This window comes from Camellia sinensis, chromosome 6, assembly GCF_055761805.1.
Source record: "Camellia sinensis isolate YWXY chromosome 6, ASM5576180v1, whole genome shotgun sequence".
NCBI lineage: Eukaryota > Viridiplantae > Streptophyta > Magnoliopsida > Ericales > Theaceae > Camellia > Camellia sinensis.
This window is the reverse complement of record NC_138966.1, coordinates 60,947,485-60,969,517: the sequence shown is the minus strand read 5'-3', so window position 1 is coordinate 60,969,517 and position 22,033 is coordinate 60,947,485. Positions and strand designations below refer to the sequence as shown.

The 22,033-nt window shown below is 37.4% G+C and overlaps 1 protein-coding gene across 2 annotated transcripts; it reads right to left on the bottom strand.

Annotated features, from left to right (window-relative positions):
- Window positions 1-11,422: 11,422 nt before the first annotated feature.
- LOC114262643 (patatin-like protein 2) lies at window positions 11,423-13,834 on the bottom strand. Of its 2 annotated transcripts, none has more exons than XM_028203018.2 (7): window positions 13,595-13,834; window positions 13,250-13,431; window positions 12,873-13,050; window positions 12,612-12,773; window positions 12,090-12,392; window positions 11,794-11,966; window positions 11,423-11,700 (listed from the first exon to the last, which is right to left on the bottom strand). In XM_028203018.2, the coding sequence occupies exons 1-7, from the start codon at window positions 13,724-13,726 to the stop codon at window positions 11,604-11,606; spliced, it is 1,227 nt and encodes a 408-aa protein (XP_028058819.2). In that variant the 5' UTR covers window positions 13,727-13,834; the 3' UTR covers window positions 11,423-11,603. The 2 variants fall into 2 exon arrangements, with proteins under 2 accessions (XP_028058819.2, XP_082729181.1); XM_082873055.1 differs by having other exon boundaries at window positions 12,873-13,035; window positions 13,595-13,816.
- Between the last annotated feature and the right edge of the window lie 8,199 nt (window positions 13,835-22,033).

Sequence of the window (22,033 nt, the reverse complement as noted above, 5' to 3'; positions counted from 1 at the left end):
CACACGCACGCACACTTATTACAGTTGTGCCCTCGCTCGGAGGGTCCGAATAAATAATACAGTCCCAATAAATAATTACAGTCTGAATAAGTACAAAACCCTGATTAATTAACAGTTTAACTAGGAAAGCAAGTAAATTAGCATGCAAGCTATGGACCGCCTCGGCTCTGTTCCGAATGATGAAAGATGCATGCTTGAGTTCCTTGGTGCGAAAATCCATCGCAATGCCCCGATTCGCCTATGTTTGCAATTAATCCCGGAATGCTATGCAAGGCTTTAGAAAGCTGTTGATTTCTGATTTGCTGCAACAGAAAGCAAGAAAGGGGCACAGCAAAGTATTTTCACATATGAGTGCATGACTACTCTTCAGGGAGTGTAGTCCTCGATCCTCATGCCACCAATCACGCATCTCGATGCATGATGGCCGAGGAGTCGAATTGCACGACTCGATGTGAAATGAATGCACATATAAACACAACAAGACCTGAACTCCATCATGGATAATCCGGAGTGTCGGCGACCGGGAATTGAGACACGTTTTGTCACTTTGAGTACGAAACGTCCCTCATTTCCCGTGCTTGGGCTAACTCCTATCCCAAACACAATGCAAATAAGATGGCATACACAATGCGACTAACATGTAACCTAGCATATGCAATGCTATGGACTAAAAATGGCATACACAATGCACGTGATGTAACATGGCATACACAATGCTCTAACATGCAACCTAGCATACGCAATGCTATAGACTGAAATGACATACACAATGCACGATGGACTTACACCAACATGAGTGGACCTCAGCCACACTCACATCAGTGGCCATCAGATGAAAATGAGACAACCGAAATGTGTGCACACATGCACGAATACCAATGACCAAACCTAAGGCATGGAATGCCACTTTACCAAAGCATGGCAAGGAAGAAACATGACATGGAATAGCCTAAATTACAACTCTAAAACAGCATGAAATATGGTCCCGAAACATACAAATATGGCACACAATGCAAGCTAGGGGGGGCCGAGTACCGAAACTAGTGAAGTGCGTTACACTAGAGGTACCCAAAGCAATGCACCAAAGGCAAAACTAACCCCAAACAGACCCTAGGGAGGTCTGAAACAATGGGGAAATGGCCTAAAATGATGGCTCGGAATGCAACGGAATGAAGCTCATTCAATGGTCGGTAAATGAGACATACAAGCCTGACTCTCAAACGCATTTAAAGAGATGAGAACATGGCAACATGGCATTCAAATAGGCTCTAAAATGTGATGAATGATAGGCTCAAATCATGGAAATATCTCAGTACATGCATGCACCGAACCTCAAAACTCGAAGATAGGCAATTGCATTGAACTACAAGCATGCAAAACTAACATCATCCAACCACAAGACCCAAAAACAGAGCTAGGGTAGTCCAAAATGAGCACATTATCAGTTCAAGTCATGGCTAAAAGGTGCCAACATGAAGGGCCAAAACAACATGCAACATAGGCTAGTGAACCATGAGTTGTTTTACAGCTATATGAAGCATATGAGGGCTCACCCAACCAGCCAAAAATGGAAGTATTTCATGCCAAATAAACCCCAAATAACCACTGAAATGCATCCAATGCATGCAAAAATGATGAGCTTCTTTGGAGGGCCATGCAAGGGGTTACTCAACACATACAACAAGGACAGTTAGCATGGCAAAACCAACTCTGGAAATCAAATATGACAAGCCTAAAACTCACCAAATTGGCCCCTGAAATGGGTCAATGAAGTATACAATGAAAGGCCCCCTCAAAAGGTCTTGAATGGAATTGTTCTACACATGCATTATAGACATAAAATAAGACCAAAGAGGCTCCAGACAGAGCTAAGGCAGGCCTTGAAACTCACCAAATTGAGCCCAAAAAGTGACTTCACAACATGCAAGTGAGGGTCCCTTTGGGAGGCCAACAAAGCTAGTAAAGAGAATGAGGGGTGAGAGGGTCACCCCTCTATGATTTTGAAGCTTAAAGGCACATCAAATCAAGGCCAATGCAAGTGCTCACATGCATAGCTCAAAACATGAGAAAATAAGGCATGAAAGGGGGTAGATGGCCCCAAACAGAGAAAGTATCTTAAACAAACATGTTTATAAGCTCAAAAGGAAACTTTTTCAAGTTTATGACATATCTCGAAAATGCTCACAAGTAGGGCTAAGATATGATGCAAAATAAACCTACAAAGAGGGACAAAGCATACGAGGGTGTAGGAGACATCAAATAGAAAAGTGTCCTTAATCAATATTCAAGAGGAGCTCGAAATATGACACTTTTTAGTTTTTGACAAAGTCCAAAAATACTTGCAAGTAAGGCTAATCAATGGAGCAAAAAAATACAATTTTGAGGGAAATAGGTGTTTACCCTTGAAGAGCATCAAAATTGGAGCTTTTGGACCAAGTTGGTGAACCTTCAACCCTTGAAAATCAGTCCCAAAGTGCTGGAATGGATGGAGGAGGTGTGGTGCTAAGGGTTGTAGTGCAAATGGTCCAAGAAAACTAGGGTTTGGAGGCTCAAGTGTAGAGATATAGAGAGAGAGAGAGAGAGTTGTAAGCCTTCAAAGTTGTTCAACCCTTGCCCAAGAAGATCAGCCTCCCCTTTATAGAGGAGAGGCTCTAAAATATCCCAAAAGGGCTTCACATATCCTCCATACACACGTGTATGGAGGATGATCCAATTGCCTCACAGCTGGCACAGCTATGATGCATTCAGAGAGGGCAAAAAGCAAGAAGCAGGCCGGCCAGTTCAAGTGGCCGGCCGGCCACTCCCCCTAGTCGGCCGACCAAGGGTCAAAAGGTTCAAGAAGAATTTCTGGCCGGCCACCCCAAAAAGGTGGCCTTCCAGATGAGTGCAACACAGTTGTATAGTGAAAAACCAGAAAAAAATGACCTAGGAGAGAGAAAAACCAGCTTTTTAGCAAGGTTCAAAAGGGTCAAGATGAATTACTGGTCGGCCTACCCATATTGGTGGCCTCCCAGATGAGCACAACACAATGGTGGTATGAAAAGCCAGAAATTATGGCTCAAAAGTGAGAAAAACCAGCTTTCTGTCAGAAAAACCGGCTTTTGGAGAGAGAAAAAGAAAAAACTGGTTTTTCAGGGGAAAAGGTGGCCTCCCACCATACTACCACCTCCCTAACAATGAAAATAGGGTCCCTACCAAAAATGGACCAAGACGGATGCAAAACGAGGGTTCGAGGGCCAAAACGTGCAGTCCGGGGCCCCAAAAACAGGCTGTCAGGCACCGGATGTGGCGTATAACCACGAAGGTGGTCTCCCAGGCCACAGTGTCCCTCTAAAGGGAGGAAATAAGGTGTGTGCCATAGACCAGAGAAAACGAAAGTAATTAAGCGGTCCCGAACCGAGGCGCACGGCCGACGGCTCCAAAAATCAAAAACTGGCCTCCAAACGAGGAAAATGGCCTACGACCGCGAAACATAGCCTACGGCCACTGAGAGATGGTCTACGGGACCTCTCCCTCCCTTCGGGAAGAGAAAACAGAGAGAACAAGACCTGGTTCGCAAACCGAAGCAAAGCACAAAAGAGCCTCAAAGTCCGGAGGCAAGGCTCACAGCCGAGACTCTGAAACCTCAGAACGAGCACAATATGCAACATCACCAAGCGCTTAACTGGTGACGTCTGAGTCTTAAGGTCGGTCAAAAATGGGATGTCTGCACATACTATTTGGAGAAATCGATCTTCCCATTTCACTCATATAACTAATGGAGAGGATCAAAATAACATGCAAATTGGCAATCATCTTTTGATGGGGCCAATAACGATAATGGCTAAGCATAATAGCATTACACCATATTTCAAGTTTAATCTGTTATCCTTGATTTTGTTACTAGCGTTTTCTAGTCTCGATAAACAAGGATGGATTCAAGTTCTTCTATGACCAAATTAATCAACTAGCTCACAAAATTTCTTAAAAACTTTTGGAAAATCTACAAATCCAAAAAACTGAGCACCCCAAAAATGAAATTTACGCTATAAATTCAATTTTAATGTGGCTTAAGTCACAAATTTAGTCGACACAATTATTTTCTATACACTTTCTTCCACTCCTTTTCTGAGTAGTTAATTAGCACTGCTTGAGAAATTTAGTACAACTGATTCATTAATTAAAGAATAAAGAATGCTTACTTTGTACTAGCTGAGCAATATTCAAAAGGAAAATAACAAAAAAAAATAGAAAGGTGCATGGGTGTACTTTGGAAGAAGAGTTTTAGAGAGATTTTTGATGGAAAATGAAGATAGTGTTTTGAGATAAAAAGTTGGAGATGTTTATTTTACAGCATTTTCTTATTTTCTATCTTCTTTTGCTAGCCCCTTCTTTGGTTCTTGTTAGAGAGAGTGAATTCATTGTCAAGTTCACAGAAGCTATTTAGAAGGTGCTTCTACATTAGTTGTTTTTAACTATCGTATCCTGGGAGACAGATGCTGGCGTACCTCCAGCATCCATCGAGAGGCGGTGAAACTGTTTTAAGGAAACTGTTTATGCAGGTTTCGATTTGTTTCTTTTCTTGTCATTTGTTCTTTATTGAGAATCATGAAAACTGATTTTCATTAAAGGAAAACTGTAGCTTACACCTTGTTATATACTGGTAATCAAAATATCTAAACTAACTCTTAACAAACTTAACAAACTAATAACTAACTTGATAACAAACTATCTAACCGCCACAACTAATGCCCTGATAGCATGGCAGTGAAACACTAGCTTTACAGAGTTGTGATGGAGAATCTAGAACAGACACAAATGCTGAAGGCTGTGATGTAGATGATATCTGAAGAGGCTGTGATATAGATGATATCTGAAGAGGCTGTGATGTAGATGATATAAGAACTTGTTCAGCCCCCCTCAAGCTGATAGGGCAAGTAGACACTAACAGCTTGTCACGCAGATAATGAAACTTGGAAGGAGACAGGGGCTTAATGAAAATATCAGCCACTTGATCCATAGTAAGAATATACTTAAGTTCAATTTGCTTGGCAACCACTTTTTCCTGAATAAAATGACAATCGATTTCTATATGTTTGGACCTAGAATGGAAAACAGGATTGGATGCTAAGGCCATGGCAGATAAACTGTCACACCAGATGACAGGAATATAAGATGAGGAAAGACAGAAATCCTTAAGTAATTGCTGAATCCAAGTGAGCTCAGCTGTGGCATGAGCTAGGGCTCTATACTCAGCTTCAGTGGATGATCTAGTAAAAGTTGCTTGCTTCTTAGCTGACCATGAAATCAAGTTTGAACCAAGATATACACAATAGCCAGAGGTTGATTTGCGATCAAGACTATCACTGGCCCAGTTAGAGTCTGAGAAGGCAGAAAGATCACAAGGACTTGGTGTGAAAGAGAGACCATGATGTAGAGTTCCTTTGACATATCGAATGAGTCTTTTAACAAACTAAAAATGAGCATTAGTGGGACAATGCATAAACTGACAAGCTTGATTAACAGCATAGGAGATATCTGGTCGAGTGATAGTCAAATATTGCAGTCCACCAACTAAACTGCGATATAGTGAGGGCTGAGCAAATGGCAGGGAATCAGTGGCAGAACACACAGTTTTAACGACCATAGGAGATGAACAGGGCTTGCAGTTTGCCAATCCAGCTTTATGCAATAAGGCAGCAGCATATTTGGCTTGGGATAAGAAGTAACCATGCTCATCAGACTGTACAGAAATTCCCAGAAAATAAGACAAAGAACCAAGTTCTTTCATGGAAAATGCCTTGTGCATGTGCTGAAGAAGTAGGGCAATAAAAGCAGCATCATTTCCAGTTAGTAAGATGTCATCAACATACACCAATAGCAGAGTGAGACTAGTAGCAGTTTTTCTGATAAAAAGAGAGGCATCAGAAAGGCTGTTTATGAATCCTTGAGAAAGCAAGAAAGCAGAAAAGGTGGAGTACCAAGCCCTAGGGGCTTGCTTGAGACCATACAAGGCCTTCTTGAGTTTGCAAACATGAGAAGAAGACTGTTCAAACCCTGGAGGCTGCAACACATATACTTCTTCTTGAAAAGTACCATGAAGAAATGCATTGGAAATATCAAGTTGTTTTATAGACCATTGAGATTGAAGAGCAACACTTAAGAAAATTCTAATGGTAGGTTGTTTTGCCACTGGACTAAAGGTCTCATGGAAATCAATGCCTTCTTGTTGCAAAAACCCCTTGGCCACCAATCTAGCTTTATAACGGGCAATGGTACCATTAGAATCCCTTTTTATGCGAAAAACCCATTTGCACCCAATGGCAAGCTTATGAGGAGGAAGGGCAACAAGATCCCAAGTGCCCTGTTGTTGAAGAGCTTGATATTCCTCCTTCATAGCTTAAAGCCACACTGGAGATTGAAGAGCAGCTTGAATAGTGGTAGGCTCAGTATCAAGAAGAGAAACAGTAGTAGAAAAACACTGAGGAAGTTTATGTTTGGACCTAGTAATCATGGGATATGTGTTACCAATAGAAAAAGAAGGAAGAGAATGAGGAGGTAAATCAATAGTAATAGAAGAGATAGGAATAGGCTGAGCACTGGATGGAGGAGTAGGAACAGGAAAAGAAGAAGAAGGCTCAGAAGAAGGAGTTGATGGAACAAATAGAGAAGGAGTTGAAGGCACAGATGTGTTCAAAGAGGCAGTGCTAAAAGAAGAAGGCCAGAAAAATGAAGTAAGAGTAGACAAATCTGAAGATGAAGGAGAATAAACAGAGGCATGCTTTTGAGAAAAAGGAAAACAGGTTTCATTAAAAATGACATGCCTAGAAATGTAGATTTTTCCAGAAATAGGCTCAAGACATCTATAACCTTTAATGGTAGGATGATAGCCTAGAAAACACAAGAGATAGATTTTGGTGCTAGCTTGTGAGGAGCATAAGGCTTTAACCAAGGGAAGCATTGGCAACCAAACACTTTAAAAAGAGAATAATCAGGTATGAGATGAAACAACATTTCAAAAGGAGTCTTGTGATGTAAAATGCTAGAATACATTCTATTAATTAGAAATGTAGTTGTAGCAATAGCATCAAACCAAAAAGTGATTGGAACTGAGGAGTGATGAAGCAAGGTGATAGCAGTTTCAATAATATGTCCGTGTTTACGTTCAGCTATGCCATTTTGAGCTTGAGTATATGGACGACTACTTTGATGAACAATGCCATGAGAAGACAACAAAGTATCAACTTTTTTATTTACAAATTCAGTTCCACAATCAGTCCTAAGAATTTTAAGAGAACTCTGAAATTGAGTGTCAACATAGGCTTTGAATACAAGCAATTTATCATACACCTCACTCTTGTAAGCCAAAGAATACACCCAGGTAAATCTACTGTAATCATCTATAAACAAAACATAGAACCGAAATGGGGCATTATCTACTGTAAAAGGCCCTCATACATCACTATAAACTAAGGCAAAAGGACAATTGACAAAAGCATCAGACAAAGTAAAAGGAAGTCTATGAGATTTAGACACATTACAATCAAGACAAGACAAGGCCTTATTCAAAAACATTTTATTTTGATCTGGTAAGAAGCCAACCATATGTTGAAGCTTTAAAGAAGATGGATGGCCTAGTCTTTGATGCCAAAGCATTTCAGACACAGGAGCTGGACTGCTAGTAGACACAGGAGCAATAGTACTAGACTGAAAAACTTGAGGAGAAGAGAATGGCTGAGATGATGGAATGAACTGGTAGAGACCATTGATATTAACATCTCTATGCAGAATCTTGTTCATGCATTTGTCCTGAATGACAAAAGTGTTAGCATCAAAAATAACCAAACAATTTTGGTCTTTGGTAAGTTGATGGACAGATAAAAGATTTGAAGAAATGGCAGGAACATGGAGAAGATTTGAGAGCTAAAAAGAATGATGTGGTGTAGGCAAGATACCTTTACCAGTATGACTGATTTGCAAGGCAGAACCATTACCAATTTGAACCTGCTCCTGACCTTGATAAGGCTGAAATTGTTGAAAATTAGCCAAGTCATTTGTCAGATGATTGGTAGCAGCAGAGTCAACATACCAAGGAGGTAGGGGTGAGCATGGTCCGGATTGAACCGGATTGGTGTAAAACCAGGACCAATCCGTTATTTACGGTTCCTGAAAAATTAGAACCAATCCAATCCGTTTAAATCATGGAACCAATCCGAACCAATCCATTTAAATACGGATTGGATCGGTTTAGGACCACGGATTCACATAATTAAATAATAAAAAAATATATATATAACACTTTTATTTCATAAAAACATAAACATAGCACTATATTAGTTCCACAATAGTAATATGTCTTTATAATAGCAACATACTGTTATAGAATTTAAACAACCATAAGAAAATTAGTTTCACCATAAGTATTTAGACCATTACAAGTTAAAACTAAAAACTAACAAACAAAAGTAATAAAAGAAGATATTAAACGGGTTTAGGTTTGAGTTTAGGTTTTATATGGAATAAGCGAAGATACTATGAGTAAGGATGTATAATAAAAATATAGACTATTTGTATACGGTCCGGACCGGTTCCAATCCGGAACCGTGGGGTTCAATCCGGAACCAATCCGTGGACTACGGATTTTTAATTCTTCAATCCGGAACCGAACCACGGATTCAAAAAACCAATCCAAACCTATCGGATTGGACTGGACTGGATCGGATTACGGATTTCACGGATTCCTTGCTCAGCCCTACAAGGAGGTATGAAAGGATCAGCAGAAGGCTGTGGTACTGAAGCAGTATCGGCTTTTGGCAGAGAAGACTAAGAAGAGGCACTACTAGTGAAAGGTTGAAAAGTAGGATCCAGTCGATGCCAACAGTCAAAAGCATTATGACTGAGACCTTCACAAATCTGACAGCCAGAGGTAGAAGAAAAAATGCCTCTGGATCTATTATTATTATACCTATTATTAAATCTGCCTCTAAAGTTATTATATCTACCTCCTCTAGAACCACGATATGAAGTTCTGCCCCTTGTAAAGTGAAAACCTCGATTGAAAGCATGTGAAGAATCATAGCCAGTTTGAGAGGAAGATCCTCGTGAGGCAGAGTAAGCAACATGAAGATCTGTGCCAGTAGACTGTTTAGGTTTTTGTTCAATGTGAATGGATTCAGAACATAATAATGAACACAACTGGTCCATTTTGACAGGTTCAGATCAAGTGCGAATAGAGGTTTTGAAGGCATCATATTCCTCTGGTAAACCATTCAAGGTTAGAAATACCAGATCTTCATCATCAACCTTTGCAGAAGCCAAAGCTAGCTGAGCAGCTATATCTTTAATTTGAGACAGGTATGCCTCCATTGAAGATGACTTCTTATAGAGTGTTTGAAGTTTGGTTTTGAGTTGATGAATATGAGAACGTGAGACTGAAGTAAATTGCTTCTCTAAGAATTGCCATACCTGATCACTTTGAGTCAGATGAAGAACAGAGGAATAAATGGATGAAGATAAAGTTACAGTCAGACAGGTGAGCAGATGTGCATCGATCAATTGCCATTTTGCATAACTCGGATTTGGAACAGTTTTTCCAGAATCATCAATGATTTCTAAAGATGGACATGGATGAGATCCATTTACATGATTAAGAAATCCAGATGCTCGAAGCACATTTGTCATCTGTGATTTCCATATGATGAAATTGTTTGACTCAAGCTTCACTGTGATGAGAGAATTGAAATTTGAAATTAGTAAACTAAGATTTGGAGGTAACGAAGCATCTGCCATTGAAAGACTAAGGATCTTGCTCACGAGAGCTTACAGCTCTGATACCATATTGAGAATCTTGAAAACTGATTTTGATTAAATGAAAACTGTGCTTACACCTTGTTATATACTGGTAATCAAAATATCTAAACTAACTCTTAACAAACTTAACAAACTAACAACTAACTTGATAACAAACTATCTAACCGCCACAACTAATGCCCTGATAGCATGTCAGTGGAACACTAGCTTTACAGAGCTGTGATGGAGAATCTAGAACAGACACAAATGCCGAAGGCTGTGATGTAGATGATATCTGAAGAGGCTGTGATGTAGATGATATAAGAACTTCTTCATTCTTAAATTTTTCAAAATTTAATTTACAAAGATGGGTTCTAATTTTAACTTATTCATGTTAATAATTTGTTCTATTAGTAATGTACTCTAATTCATTTCTATATTTTTAGTTGTGTAATTTATTCTGTATTTCATTCTTTAATAAAAAAAAATTATTTTATCATTTCTATTTAATTTTTTATATATTTTCTTGTATTATTATGAAAAAATATCAACAAACCTATTATCCTTGTTTTTGTTACTAGCGTCTTTCTAGTCTCAATAAACATGGATGGATTCAAGTTTCTTCCATCACCAAATTAATCAACTAGCTCACAAACTTTCTTAAAAACTTTTGGAAAATCTACAAATCCAAAAAAGTGAGCGCCCAAAAATTAAATGTATGTTATAAATTCAATTTTAGGCCTAATTTGACATGTCTTAAATAAGACAAAAAGGTCAAAAAATTACTAAAAAAGTCAAAAAATTATCACTATTTACAAATATATATATATATATATATATAATCATGACAGTGCTGTTACACAAGACAGTGTGCAGTGATGGTACACTATCAACTGATACTACAAATTTTACCTGGCGATGCACAAAAAAGTTGCACAGGACATAGCTATTCGGCCTGTGGGGGGCCATCATGGGTCTTGTTTTGATAATCTGAATCGTTGAATATGTAGAACTCGTTGAATACTAAATGCTTGTAAAAAATCATGTTGATCGGATATCGATAGCTATATGATCAAATCAGTTTTGTATAACAAAATGGACGGTGAAGAAATTAATGGTTGAAAAAAAAAATAATCTGGTCAGATAGCTATCGATATTCAATCAATGTGATTTTTTACAAATAGTAATCGGCGAGTTCTACACATTGAACAGTTCTGATTATTAAAAAGGAACCCGTGGTGGACCCCTACAGGCCGAATAGCATCGGCTAGTTCGATCTTGGACTGTAGGCAATCTGCTCCTATAACGTTTGCTGCCAATCGACTGGCTTCCAGTATAATCCAAGTCAGTAGGTATTTACATATAGTAGGGGTAAGATGGCAATTTTGTTATTTTATACAATATTTTAATACATATTTTTTTCGTAAAAAGTCAAAAAAGTTATCCCAAATAACTATCTTTTTTCTCTCTACTTTTTAGTTCAAAAAGTCAAAAATTACACTTATTTAAAATATCTCAAACAATCCCTTAATGTGGCTTAAGTCACAAATTTAGTCAACACATTTATTTTCTATACACTTTCTTCCACTCCTGTTTTTGAGTACGGTTTTTTTTTTTTTTTTGAGAACATCCTTTTTTGAGTACTTAATTAGCATTGCTTGAGAAATTTGGTACAACTGATTCATTAAAGAATAAAGAATGCTTACTTTGTACCAGCTGAGCATTATTCAAAAGGAAAATAACAAAAGAAATAGAAAGGTGCATGGGTGTACTTTGTTTGCACCTACATCAAAAACACATGTAACAAAAAATATAAAAATAAATAATATATTAATCTACAATCTTAGTTTAAAATCCTTTGTATTTGCAGTGCGTCCATGCGGTGATCTGACATTACGAAGTCTTTTCTCATCAGAAAGTAGTTTTGCAAACCTGCCATATAATAATTTTTTTTAGTTCTATTGAGAGAATAAAGAAAACTAGATTGCATGATACAATTTGTGTACTAGAGATAAGTTGATATACCTTCGGAGAGCTTCTTCATTAGTCTCTTGACCAACAGGCTCTACTACACCTGTCTCCAAATTTACCCTCGAAATTGGTTTCTTTAGTAATCCTTCACCAACTTTCACAAGATCTTCCAAATTTTTCTTCGTAGCTATATCAACAGAGGAAACTTTCCCAGTTAATGTGTCATCCTGCAGTTTGGTTCAATCATCGACATTAGTCAATATTTGGTTGACAAAAAAATGAACAACTTTTTTTTTTCTTTTGGGTACATAACATTTTTGTTGTTGATGAGCATGAACGGGCATATATACCTGAATTCGTAAATAATTCTTTTTGGAGTGAAGGGCCTGAAAAACCACATTAAGGTGGTAGTCAACCATATCCGAACTGGCTTGACTAAACACATCTACTAAGGGTGTGGAACTACCACTGGTTAACCATCCCAACAAACCCCATTTAGCTGATTTATCTGCATTATATTTCTCGTTAGCTTTGGGTGAACCAGTTCCTAATGATATAACCAGAAGTCGACCATAGTCCATTTTCTTTATAGCAAAATAATCTGAACTTCTCCACATTATTTGCTTGGTCACCTCACTGATAGCAATCAAAGCCTAAAACATAAAAGAAAAAAATAAATAAATAAAAATTATAAAATATAAATAGAGATGGTCTTAAAATTAAAAAAAAAAAAAAAAGAGTTCAAAGGCATTATTTCTGAAATTTATAGATAAAACTACTTTCACACAGAACAGAGAGAAACCGCAACCTAATATTTTGTGCACATTTATGATATCCATTTTTGCGTAACTAGAAAAGTTATTTGTGGATACCGGATTATTTGCAGCCACACCACCATCAATTAGGTTGAATTCTCTAACTTTTCCATTAGGGTTTTTGGTTTCAAAATAATGGGCAGGAAGATAAGTAGGTGCTGCTGAGGTTGCAATGCATATATCTGAAAGTAACGCATCCAAGCTTGGATTATTCATCATCTAAAAAATCATGAAAAATGTACATATAAAATCATTAGTTCTCAGTTTAATCCAAACAATCACTATTGACTTTTTAGTTACAAAGAGATGAATACAAACCTCATAGGTGGAAAAGATGGTTGGCTGGAGTCTCTTAATGTCGAAAGTTGGTATTGCTATATTAGTCAGTGCTTGGTGTAATTTTATATTTCCTAGTTTTTCCTTAACTAGGCTGTGGAGATACTTCCCATCGTACTTTGGTCCAAATAAGGCTTTGATTACCCTAGGAAATGGAGAACTGCTTGTTTAAAAAATTCAAACATGTTAATAACCTTACTATGTAGTTTTTGTCATCATAATTGAACAATATATTGCATGTAGTTAATTATTATGAGATGATTTCGCAGTCTTTTTTCACCTCCTACATGGATCCATGTGGGAAGTGAACAATGGTAAAATTTATCTGGTAAGGAATATTGGTTTTTCCTAATGGATACCTGACTTGCGGGAATATTTTAGGGCAATTATCAAGGTAGAAGTTTTTGATATCTTTAGCAGCAAACAAGGGGCGGTTTTTTTCATTAGGTGCAGTTAGCATGGCAGTCACAAGACCACCTGTGCTTGTTCCTGCAATCACATCAAAATAGTCTGCAATTCTTGCATCCTCGCCATCCAACTTCTGCATAATTGCCAAGCCGTCTGGAGTTAGTTCATGGAATATTATCAAATTCTCCATTAAAAAATCAGTATTTTCTTTTTTGAAACAATTTAATTGACATGGTAGATAGCATCGCGTGAAAATAAATAAATAAAAATATAGAAAATAAAAACGTATTCTATACCTGAAGTTCGGACTCCAAGAAGCCAAGAATTGTTCCTGGGATAAGCCCTCTTACTCCACCTCCATCAATACTGAGAACAGTGATTAGGTTTCCATAAGTAGGGGGCTGAAGGGGTGACTTTGGGCTTTCCATATGTTTGTTTTGTGTTCAAGAGAGAGAGGTGAAAGCCTTGATAGGGACAAAAGTTTCAAGTTTTGATAGCCTTGGAGAGAGCTATGAAGTTGTAAGAGCTTTTTGAGTAGTTCTTTTGGCTGATTATGGGTATTTATAGCCTCTTCATTCTTATAATTTTCCATGAGTCAACAATGACGCTCAAAATGGCTTCTGCTTTGAAATTCCTGAAACTTGTACTTTTTCTCTTTCATGTTGAATCGACTATACATCAAATTAAGGATAGAGAAGATTGAGTCAAGGTTCCAACAGTGGTCTCTCTTAGGCTGTATTTGGTTGGGGAATTTGAAGAGGAATTTAAAAAGAGAATGGAAAAAAATGTGTGAAACTTGATAAAATATAGGTATATTTTATTCACATTTCGCTTACTTTTTTTTATTTTTCTTTTCAAATATCTTCTCAAATCTCCCAACCAAACACATCATTAGTAAAATCCTACTTTCGGCAGCAAAGATGGTCCGCCTTGATACTAAATGTGAGACTTGTAGGTGAGTGAGACTCCAAGAGACTTGTAGGTAAGACCAAGCAAGTGGAACAATTAGACAAATAGATAGAGTTAATGACTTTGTTTACTAATTTAAAACTCATTAAATGGCCAATATTGTTGATTATCAACCTCAATTGTTACTGTCTGGTGTAGAGTACGTGTGGGATAAATTGATCGTGTTGAAAGGTCAATCAGGGCAACAAAAAATTCATGATAGGAAACTCTTTGTTTGCATCCATTATTATTATGAACTGAATTATTCAGACAAGCTGTACCATTCATCCATGCCTGTGGAAAACTTCAACATCACGAAGATGGATATGCTGAATTGTTGAAATGTTCATAATGACTTGTAATAAACTTTTATGAGTTCTATCTCTTTCTCATTTAGTTCCTATAAGTTTTTGACTTGCCTGATCTCAGCCTGATGAACTGTAAACCTTTGAGTATTGGCAATGTGATGTGTGTGTATACAACACTCCTATAACCCATAAAATTGACATGCCATACATGGTATCATTCCATGCATACAACCGGTCAATTATATTTATTTTGAGGAATGATAAATCAGAATTGATAAAATGTGTTGGGATATTTTAACAAAAATAAATTATATTTGGTAAAATTAATATATTCAATTACTAGTTTTATTACAAATTAATCTTGTACATATAATTTCTATTTAATAGAAAATCATTTTAATATTTATGGGGATTAAATTCATGTAGTTCTATTGATTATATAACTTTTCTATAAACCTATCATCTAGTTTTTTAGAATAGATCTTAGAGAAGAGGAGAGAAGAAAAGGTGATTTGTTCAGATAGTTACCTATATTTTGTGTGTATTTATTGTGTTTTGGATGATTCTGATTCGTGGCTTGGTTGTTTGCCGGTGGTTGTGAACAATAAATAAGGGACACTGTAAGCAATTTGTATTTTATTTTGGAACACTCCGATTGTACATTTACGAGGAAAGGGGAAAAAAAAAACAGTTTTAAAACCGTGACAACGCGAGTCTCACAGTTATTTTTTTGTGTTCTTGTTTCCCTCTCTCTCTCTCTATATATATATATTATTTCTTATCATTATTATAGTAATATTCATGCTTAATATTCTGTTTATTATTTTGCTAAATTAAAAAAATGTACTCACCAGAGTAGAGTCACATATGTTATTGAATTAATTGTTTATTGCAGTGGTTAGCGATTGATTATACAATAGTGAGTTTCATACTCTTTTTTTTTTTTATCGACAAAAAAGAAACTTTAGTGATATAAGAGCAAAGTACAAAACAAAAAAATTAATAAAGAGAGACAAGTGCAAAAATATCATGATGAGCTAAATCATCTCAACTATGTTGGCACCAAAAAGCCTATCCTATCATTTGCTAGTACCTCTTGAGTTGGTGAGCAACCAACTAAAGAAACAGAAAAAAAAATTCCTTAACAACAATAGCACAGCATGGCAGTCCAACAAAACAGTCCACAACTGAGCATAGCAGTCCAACAAAACAGATCAACCACCTTTAGCTAGCATATCTACTCCATACAGAACCTGAACCAAAAGCATCAGCAAACTCACAAAACATGACCAGTAGCAGAGCATAACTAATAGTAGACTCAGCCATTATTCCTGATGCAGTACTCAACCAGCAGAAGGGTCACCATTCCAGAAGCACAAGATCGACAATGCCTCAATCCCTTTTGTAGTCCAGATATTCACAAAAATAGATAACAGATCAAACAACAAAGAGATAGAGCATCACAGAATAGAATAACAATGCAGAACAGAACAGATCAGCAATAACATGCTTCAGCAAAAGCAAGACCAATGTGCCACCATTCAATAAGCAAAAAAGCAACAATACCTCAATCCATTTGTAGTTTAGATATTTACAGAAACAGAACAGATAGAACAGACTGAAACCACAACACTCACATAAACAGAACAGACAAAAACCACTGTATCTCTAATGTAAACTAGATCATACCTTAGAAACCAGACCTTACACAAGCTCAGCCACCATTTGTGATGCAAAACAAATAAACTCAACTAGATAAACTCTCAATACAAAAACACACTCAACCACTATTCCTAAGGCAAAACTTAACTTGTTGCAGATTGTAAACCAGATCAGTCACAGAAGCTACCACATGTAATGGCGAAGCCTTGACCCACAAAGCTACCCTAACTTTCACAATGTCGCATAGAGCTTCAAAGTCTGGTTGAGATCCATTGAAAACACACTCATTTCTATGCCCCATGTAGACCAAAAAATTGTCAAAGGGATGACCATTCAGATTTTCTTCTTCAATTTTGACATTCTATAACCATATACCACAACTGCAGTAGCACATCTACAAAACCCGACAAGACCCACTGAAAACCCCACCATCTTACAATATTTAACCACAGCCTCCAAACAAAAGGAGAGAAAAGAAGAATATGCTCCACAATTTCAATATCCTCATGACAGAAAACACATTCCGGATTAACACTCCCATCATGTATATCAATTCTATGAAGAAACAGAAAGTTTTCACCTTACCAAGCCATGCCAACCACCCAAAAAATTACACTTTAGGAGGAGCAAAATTATTCCAAATAGAGCCTGCCATTGTCAGAACATGACCAAGAAGGGATTCAATCCATTTATAAGCTGATGTTACGCTAAACAATCCAAATGAATCTGCAACCCACTTCAATTCATTTGGTTTATCAATGCAAAGAGTTGGTGCACACCTAAGCAAACAAACTAATCTATGGACTTCCTCTTCCTCTCAAGCCAACAAATTTCTTCTAAACTCTAGATTCCAATCATTAGATGCACCGCTATTCTTAAAAAACACCCTTACCACCCCATGATTATCATTAGATAGAAAGAAGAGTCTAGGGAATTCCTCCTTAAAACATACATTGCCAATCCACTTGTCCAACCAAAAGTGAGCTCTACTCCCATCCCCCAAAGCTATCTGAGAGTTATGAATATAGAAATTATGCAAGTATGGATTCAACAAAACTATATTAAGAATATCAATCCAGATCTTAGATCCTCTACCTTCCAAAGTTGGAAACCATTTCCCATTCTGAATATTATATTTTGAGCAGATCATGTCACGCCCCAAACCCGCCCTTAAAAGTTTGGGCATGATCATTTCAAAAACGGACATCAAATCTGATATGTATAACCCATGGGGCCTGAACCAAAGCATTTATTAACGCAAAATAACATCCATTGAGCTAATACTAACATGCCAGGATCATACACTTAATATCAGATAATTTAACGTATAATAAACACACATGTAGTTGTATATATATATACAAATATACTGACCCATCCCCGAGTCTGAGGATGTAACAAAACCATGTTACGAGAAGTTAATCATGTTTTACAACATCAGACAAAAGGTTCAATGCACAAAGCTAAAAGCTTTGCAAGGACTCCACAAAATAAATAAGCTTCGTTTTAAGTGTTTGGTCGTGGTGTAATGGGCAAAAGATAAGTGGTCCAAGCTGGACTAGAACTGACCTCCAGACTGAGTACCTACAGAAACAGACATAACACGGAGTGAGCGAAGTTCAGTGAATAATAGTACATAAACAATTTACCGAACAAATTCGAAGTGTAATGTACGTAAGAGCAGAGAACATATATATAAACTTATTTGTAAACATGTTCAGAACGGCCTTAAGCCAACCTTTGTAGTGTGGCTTCAAGCCTAATAACACACAGATCGGCCTCAGGCCCAATAAACTTTACAGATCGGCCTTTGGCCTAACGGACATTACAGATTGGTCTCTGGCCTAGCAGATTTCACAGATTGGCCTCTGGCCTAACAGATTTTACAGATTGGCCTTAGGCCCAGATGTTAACAAAGCAGAGCAATTCCAGAGTCGTACCAATGTACGCAGATTTTCCAATCATTTATAAATGTTAACGTAATTAACTCACAAAGAACAGAGCGTTAATAATAATAATCATTAACGGTAGGTAAATGTACAACTGCAATACTAGTACTCACTGTGCTGTAGTGGGGCGATAGTTCCTCCTGGATCGTGACCTACACACATGCACAACTCACACATTAATTCCTTTCCCTTTTTAAATCATCTTTTGATTCGTTTCGTTTCAAATGAATTTACAAATATTTTAAGGCATCAAATACAGATTTCAATAACATCAGAGGGTCAAACACATAAAACGGAGCAGACAAAATTTTGCAGCATGGGCCGCACGTGCGGTTGTGAGCCCCGCACGTGCGGCAGTGGTTCCCGCACGTGCGGCAATGAAGCCCCGCACATGCCTTTTTTCCAGTAGCCAAAGACCCAAAATCCTCTGTTTTCCGCACGTGCAGCAGTGCTCCCACACGTGCGACGATTAACCCAGTTTTGGTGCAGTTCGAAGCAAAACATTCCCACAACTTAGTAGGCACATACTAAGGCACAAAATAGGAGAAATTAAGGCAATACAATAGCTTAACATCGTGATAACAAGGATTACAAGTATATAATGCCACAAAAATCATGAATCACAAGCTCAATTACATTAATCCTTTTCGATTTCACAACACAATTCAATTCTCCTTAACATACAAACAATATACATGTACAAACATGTAATTTTAACATGAAATCCAAGGAATAAGTTCCCATTCGTCTTTATAACCCAATTTACCTTCAAAACAACTAAATGCTAAGTATGCTTCCTAAGAGAACAATACTCACACACTTGATCTCAATGATAAACTCCATGAAAGTAAGAGAAGTTTAAGAAGAGGTTAAAGAGAAGGTGATTCATACATACCTTGACCCAAATCTTTACAAACTCTCTAAATTCCTACTCTTCTCCCTTGAAGAACTTCTTTCCCCTTGGTTCTTTCTCTCAACCTCACTTCTCTCTCACAGAAGAAGATATTTTAAGTTCAAGAATCCTAAGTCAATTGATTAAGGGACTGAGCATATATAAAAGTGAATAAAGACGAAAATCAATCAGTTTAATCATTCCAAATTGAAATTTTACAGAAAATCATATTATGACCTAAAAATCATGCTGATCTTAAATGTAAAATCAATTTCAGATTATTACGCTTCTATAGCTTTCAATTTCTGATCCAAACATTATAATTGTAATAGATTTTTCTCCTATTAAACAGATATGAGTCTACATTCATAAGATTCACTTAATTAAACTTCATTTCACACGAAATTTCACAATAAGCATATAAATGCGCAGAATAGGGGACTGAAAGTATACCAGAAAACATGTATGAAGGTCGGGTTATTACAGATCACTTCTTTCTAGAAAGTTTGATTCTCAACTCCAAACCTCCACCACCATTTTAGCAACGGGCATTTATTGAAAGGTCTAATCCTTCTCAAGCCCAAACCACCTAGATTCTTATTCTTGGCAATCATCTCCCAACGGACCAAATGCACTTTTCTGCTGAGATCTGATCCACCCCACAGGAAAGCTTATTACATTTTCTCAATCTCCTTAGCCATCCCTACAGGAATCTTGAACAAGGATAAATAGTAAACAGGCAAATTGGATATAACATACTTGATTAAGGTTAATCTCTCAACAAAAGAAAGTAGTCTTCTCTTCCAGTTAGCTAGTTTCTGCTTGAATTTGACAATAATAGGTTTCCAAGTATTTCTCCTACTTGGGTTTACCCCCAATGGCAGTCCCAAATACATTATAGGCAGTTTCTGGTAAAGGCAATTTAGATTAGAGGCAAACTCTTACAATAGTCCATCATCAACCCCAACATTACAAATAGCACTCTTGTGATAATTTATTTTCAACTCCGATGCCATCTCAAAGCATCTTAAAATTCTTTTAATATTGCAGATTTCCTCCCTCTTAGCTTCACAAAACAAAATCGTGTCATCTGCAAACTGCAAGTGAATTACTCTTAGGCCATTTGACCCCACCTCTGCCCCATTGATTAAGTTTAACTACTTCACCCTGCTCAATTATATATTAAGACCCTCTGCTACAATGTTGAATAAAAACAATGACAATGGGTCACCTTGTCTAAGGCCCCTTTGTGGGCAAAATTTAGATGTTGGTGACCCATTAACCAAAATAGAGATCTTAGCAAAGGTTACACAAGCTTTCATCCAACTCACCCATCTAGAGCCGAAGCCAAAGTTTGATAACATGTTAAAGAAACTCCCAATTAATTGAGTCATAGGCCAAAGTTTCATACTCTTGCATGACCTATATTATCATGCAAGCTTTCTATCTCTTATCTAGAGCATGCCATGTGTTAAAACTTAAAATGTAAGAAATAAGTATTACTTGGAGGCGTGAAGTTATTCTCTAATGACTATTTCTTCTGCGCATTTTCACTTTTTGTTCGAATTGTAATTTCTTAAGTTGTTTCAATTTATTTCTGATTTTTATATCCAAACATTTTGAAGCAATTAATCTCACATTCTTTCCTTTTGTGCATAAAGAAGATGGATGGATTTACCAAAAACAAGAGAATGCTATTCATTTGATGAAATAGCTTTACGTAACAACAGATATAATCAGATGGTTAAGCAGAACTAGCTTGGTAGGTAGGTAGACAACATGAGTTATTTCTTTTTATTTTTTTGATCAGCAAAGTAAAAATTTCATTAAAAACATGACATTAACGGTGCAAGAAGATGTAATGCATCGAGAGAGGTTCAGACAATACAAAATACTCTTACTACTGCTACTCGTACTCATACAACCAACCCCTCAGCCTCATAGAATTTTTTTTTTTTTTTATACCAAAAACAAATAGTTAAGAAGCACTTAACTCAAAAAATAAAAAACAAGAACCCAAAGTCCAACTACACTACAGCAAGGAAAAACCCAAAAGCAGCACTCTTGATTATTATATATTAACCACAGCAATAACGCCCACTAATCCAAAACATCAAAACCAAGATGCATGCCTAAAGAACTCCTTGCTGTTTCACTCCTAACCCTTCCGCCTGCCTTCTCCTACGCCTGACATCTCCATCGAGCTTCACCGACTCTTTGGTCGGAACACTGAAACATCCACGGCTGGAACTTCCACGCCTTAACACTGTTCCTTTTGCAGTACATTACCCACGTTTGACACTTCCGCCGAAACTTCACCTACGCTTGACATTTCCGCCGGACTTCACCTACTCCATAGCCGAACCTTGCTTCCAATATCGAGACACCCATGACGAAAACACCTTTTGGCCGAACACTTACACCCACTTCCATTGCCGATCTAACAAACAGTACAAGGTCGAAAATACCTCTTCCACAAGCTGAAACACCACCTCCCATGGAGACAAAGCTTCTAAGAACCACCAATACCAATACCTCTCATGGCCAAAGAAAAATCCATGGCTGAAAGACCCAAGATCCAACTCATTTGCAGATACTTGAACAGCAAAACTCACTTTAGAATGTAATTTTCGGACTCCCCCAAAAACAACAACTCCCTCTAGAATGAAGTCGTCGAACACCATAACTACATCAGAGTGCCTGAGCCGAACAACCTCCTCTGAGCCGAACGAAACGTCGATCTCCATAGATCTGAATAGAGTTCACCCCTCAAACTCCCACTCTCAAAGGAGCACCCAAATGAAGCTCCTAAACAAATCTGGATCGTTCCTTTTTTGGGCCCAACGCCGACCTCCGCAGATTTAAATGGAATCCACCCCTCAAACTCCCACTCGCATAGGAGCGCCCGAATGAAGTTCCTAAACAAATCCAACCCTCCCATATTCAAGGCACCTTCCATGGTCGAAATCCCCCAAG

Bases quoted from the DNA above. Each gene is read 5' to 3' on its own strand.
- LOC114262643 (XM_028203018.2), bottom strand. From the start codon at position 13,726: ATGGAAAGCCCAAAGTCACCCCTTCAGCCCCCTACTTATGGAAACCTA. The intron at 13,432-13,594 runs GTATAGAATACG...GCAATTATGCAG, and splicing joins TCTTGGAGTCCGAACTTCAG to AAGTTGGATGGCGAGGATGC. The intron at 12,774-12,872 runs GTTTGTATTCAT...ATGATTTTTTAG, and splicing joins CCATCTTTTCCACCTATGAG to ATGATGAATAATCCAAGCTT.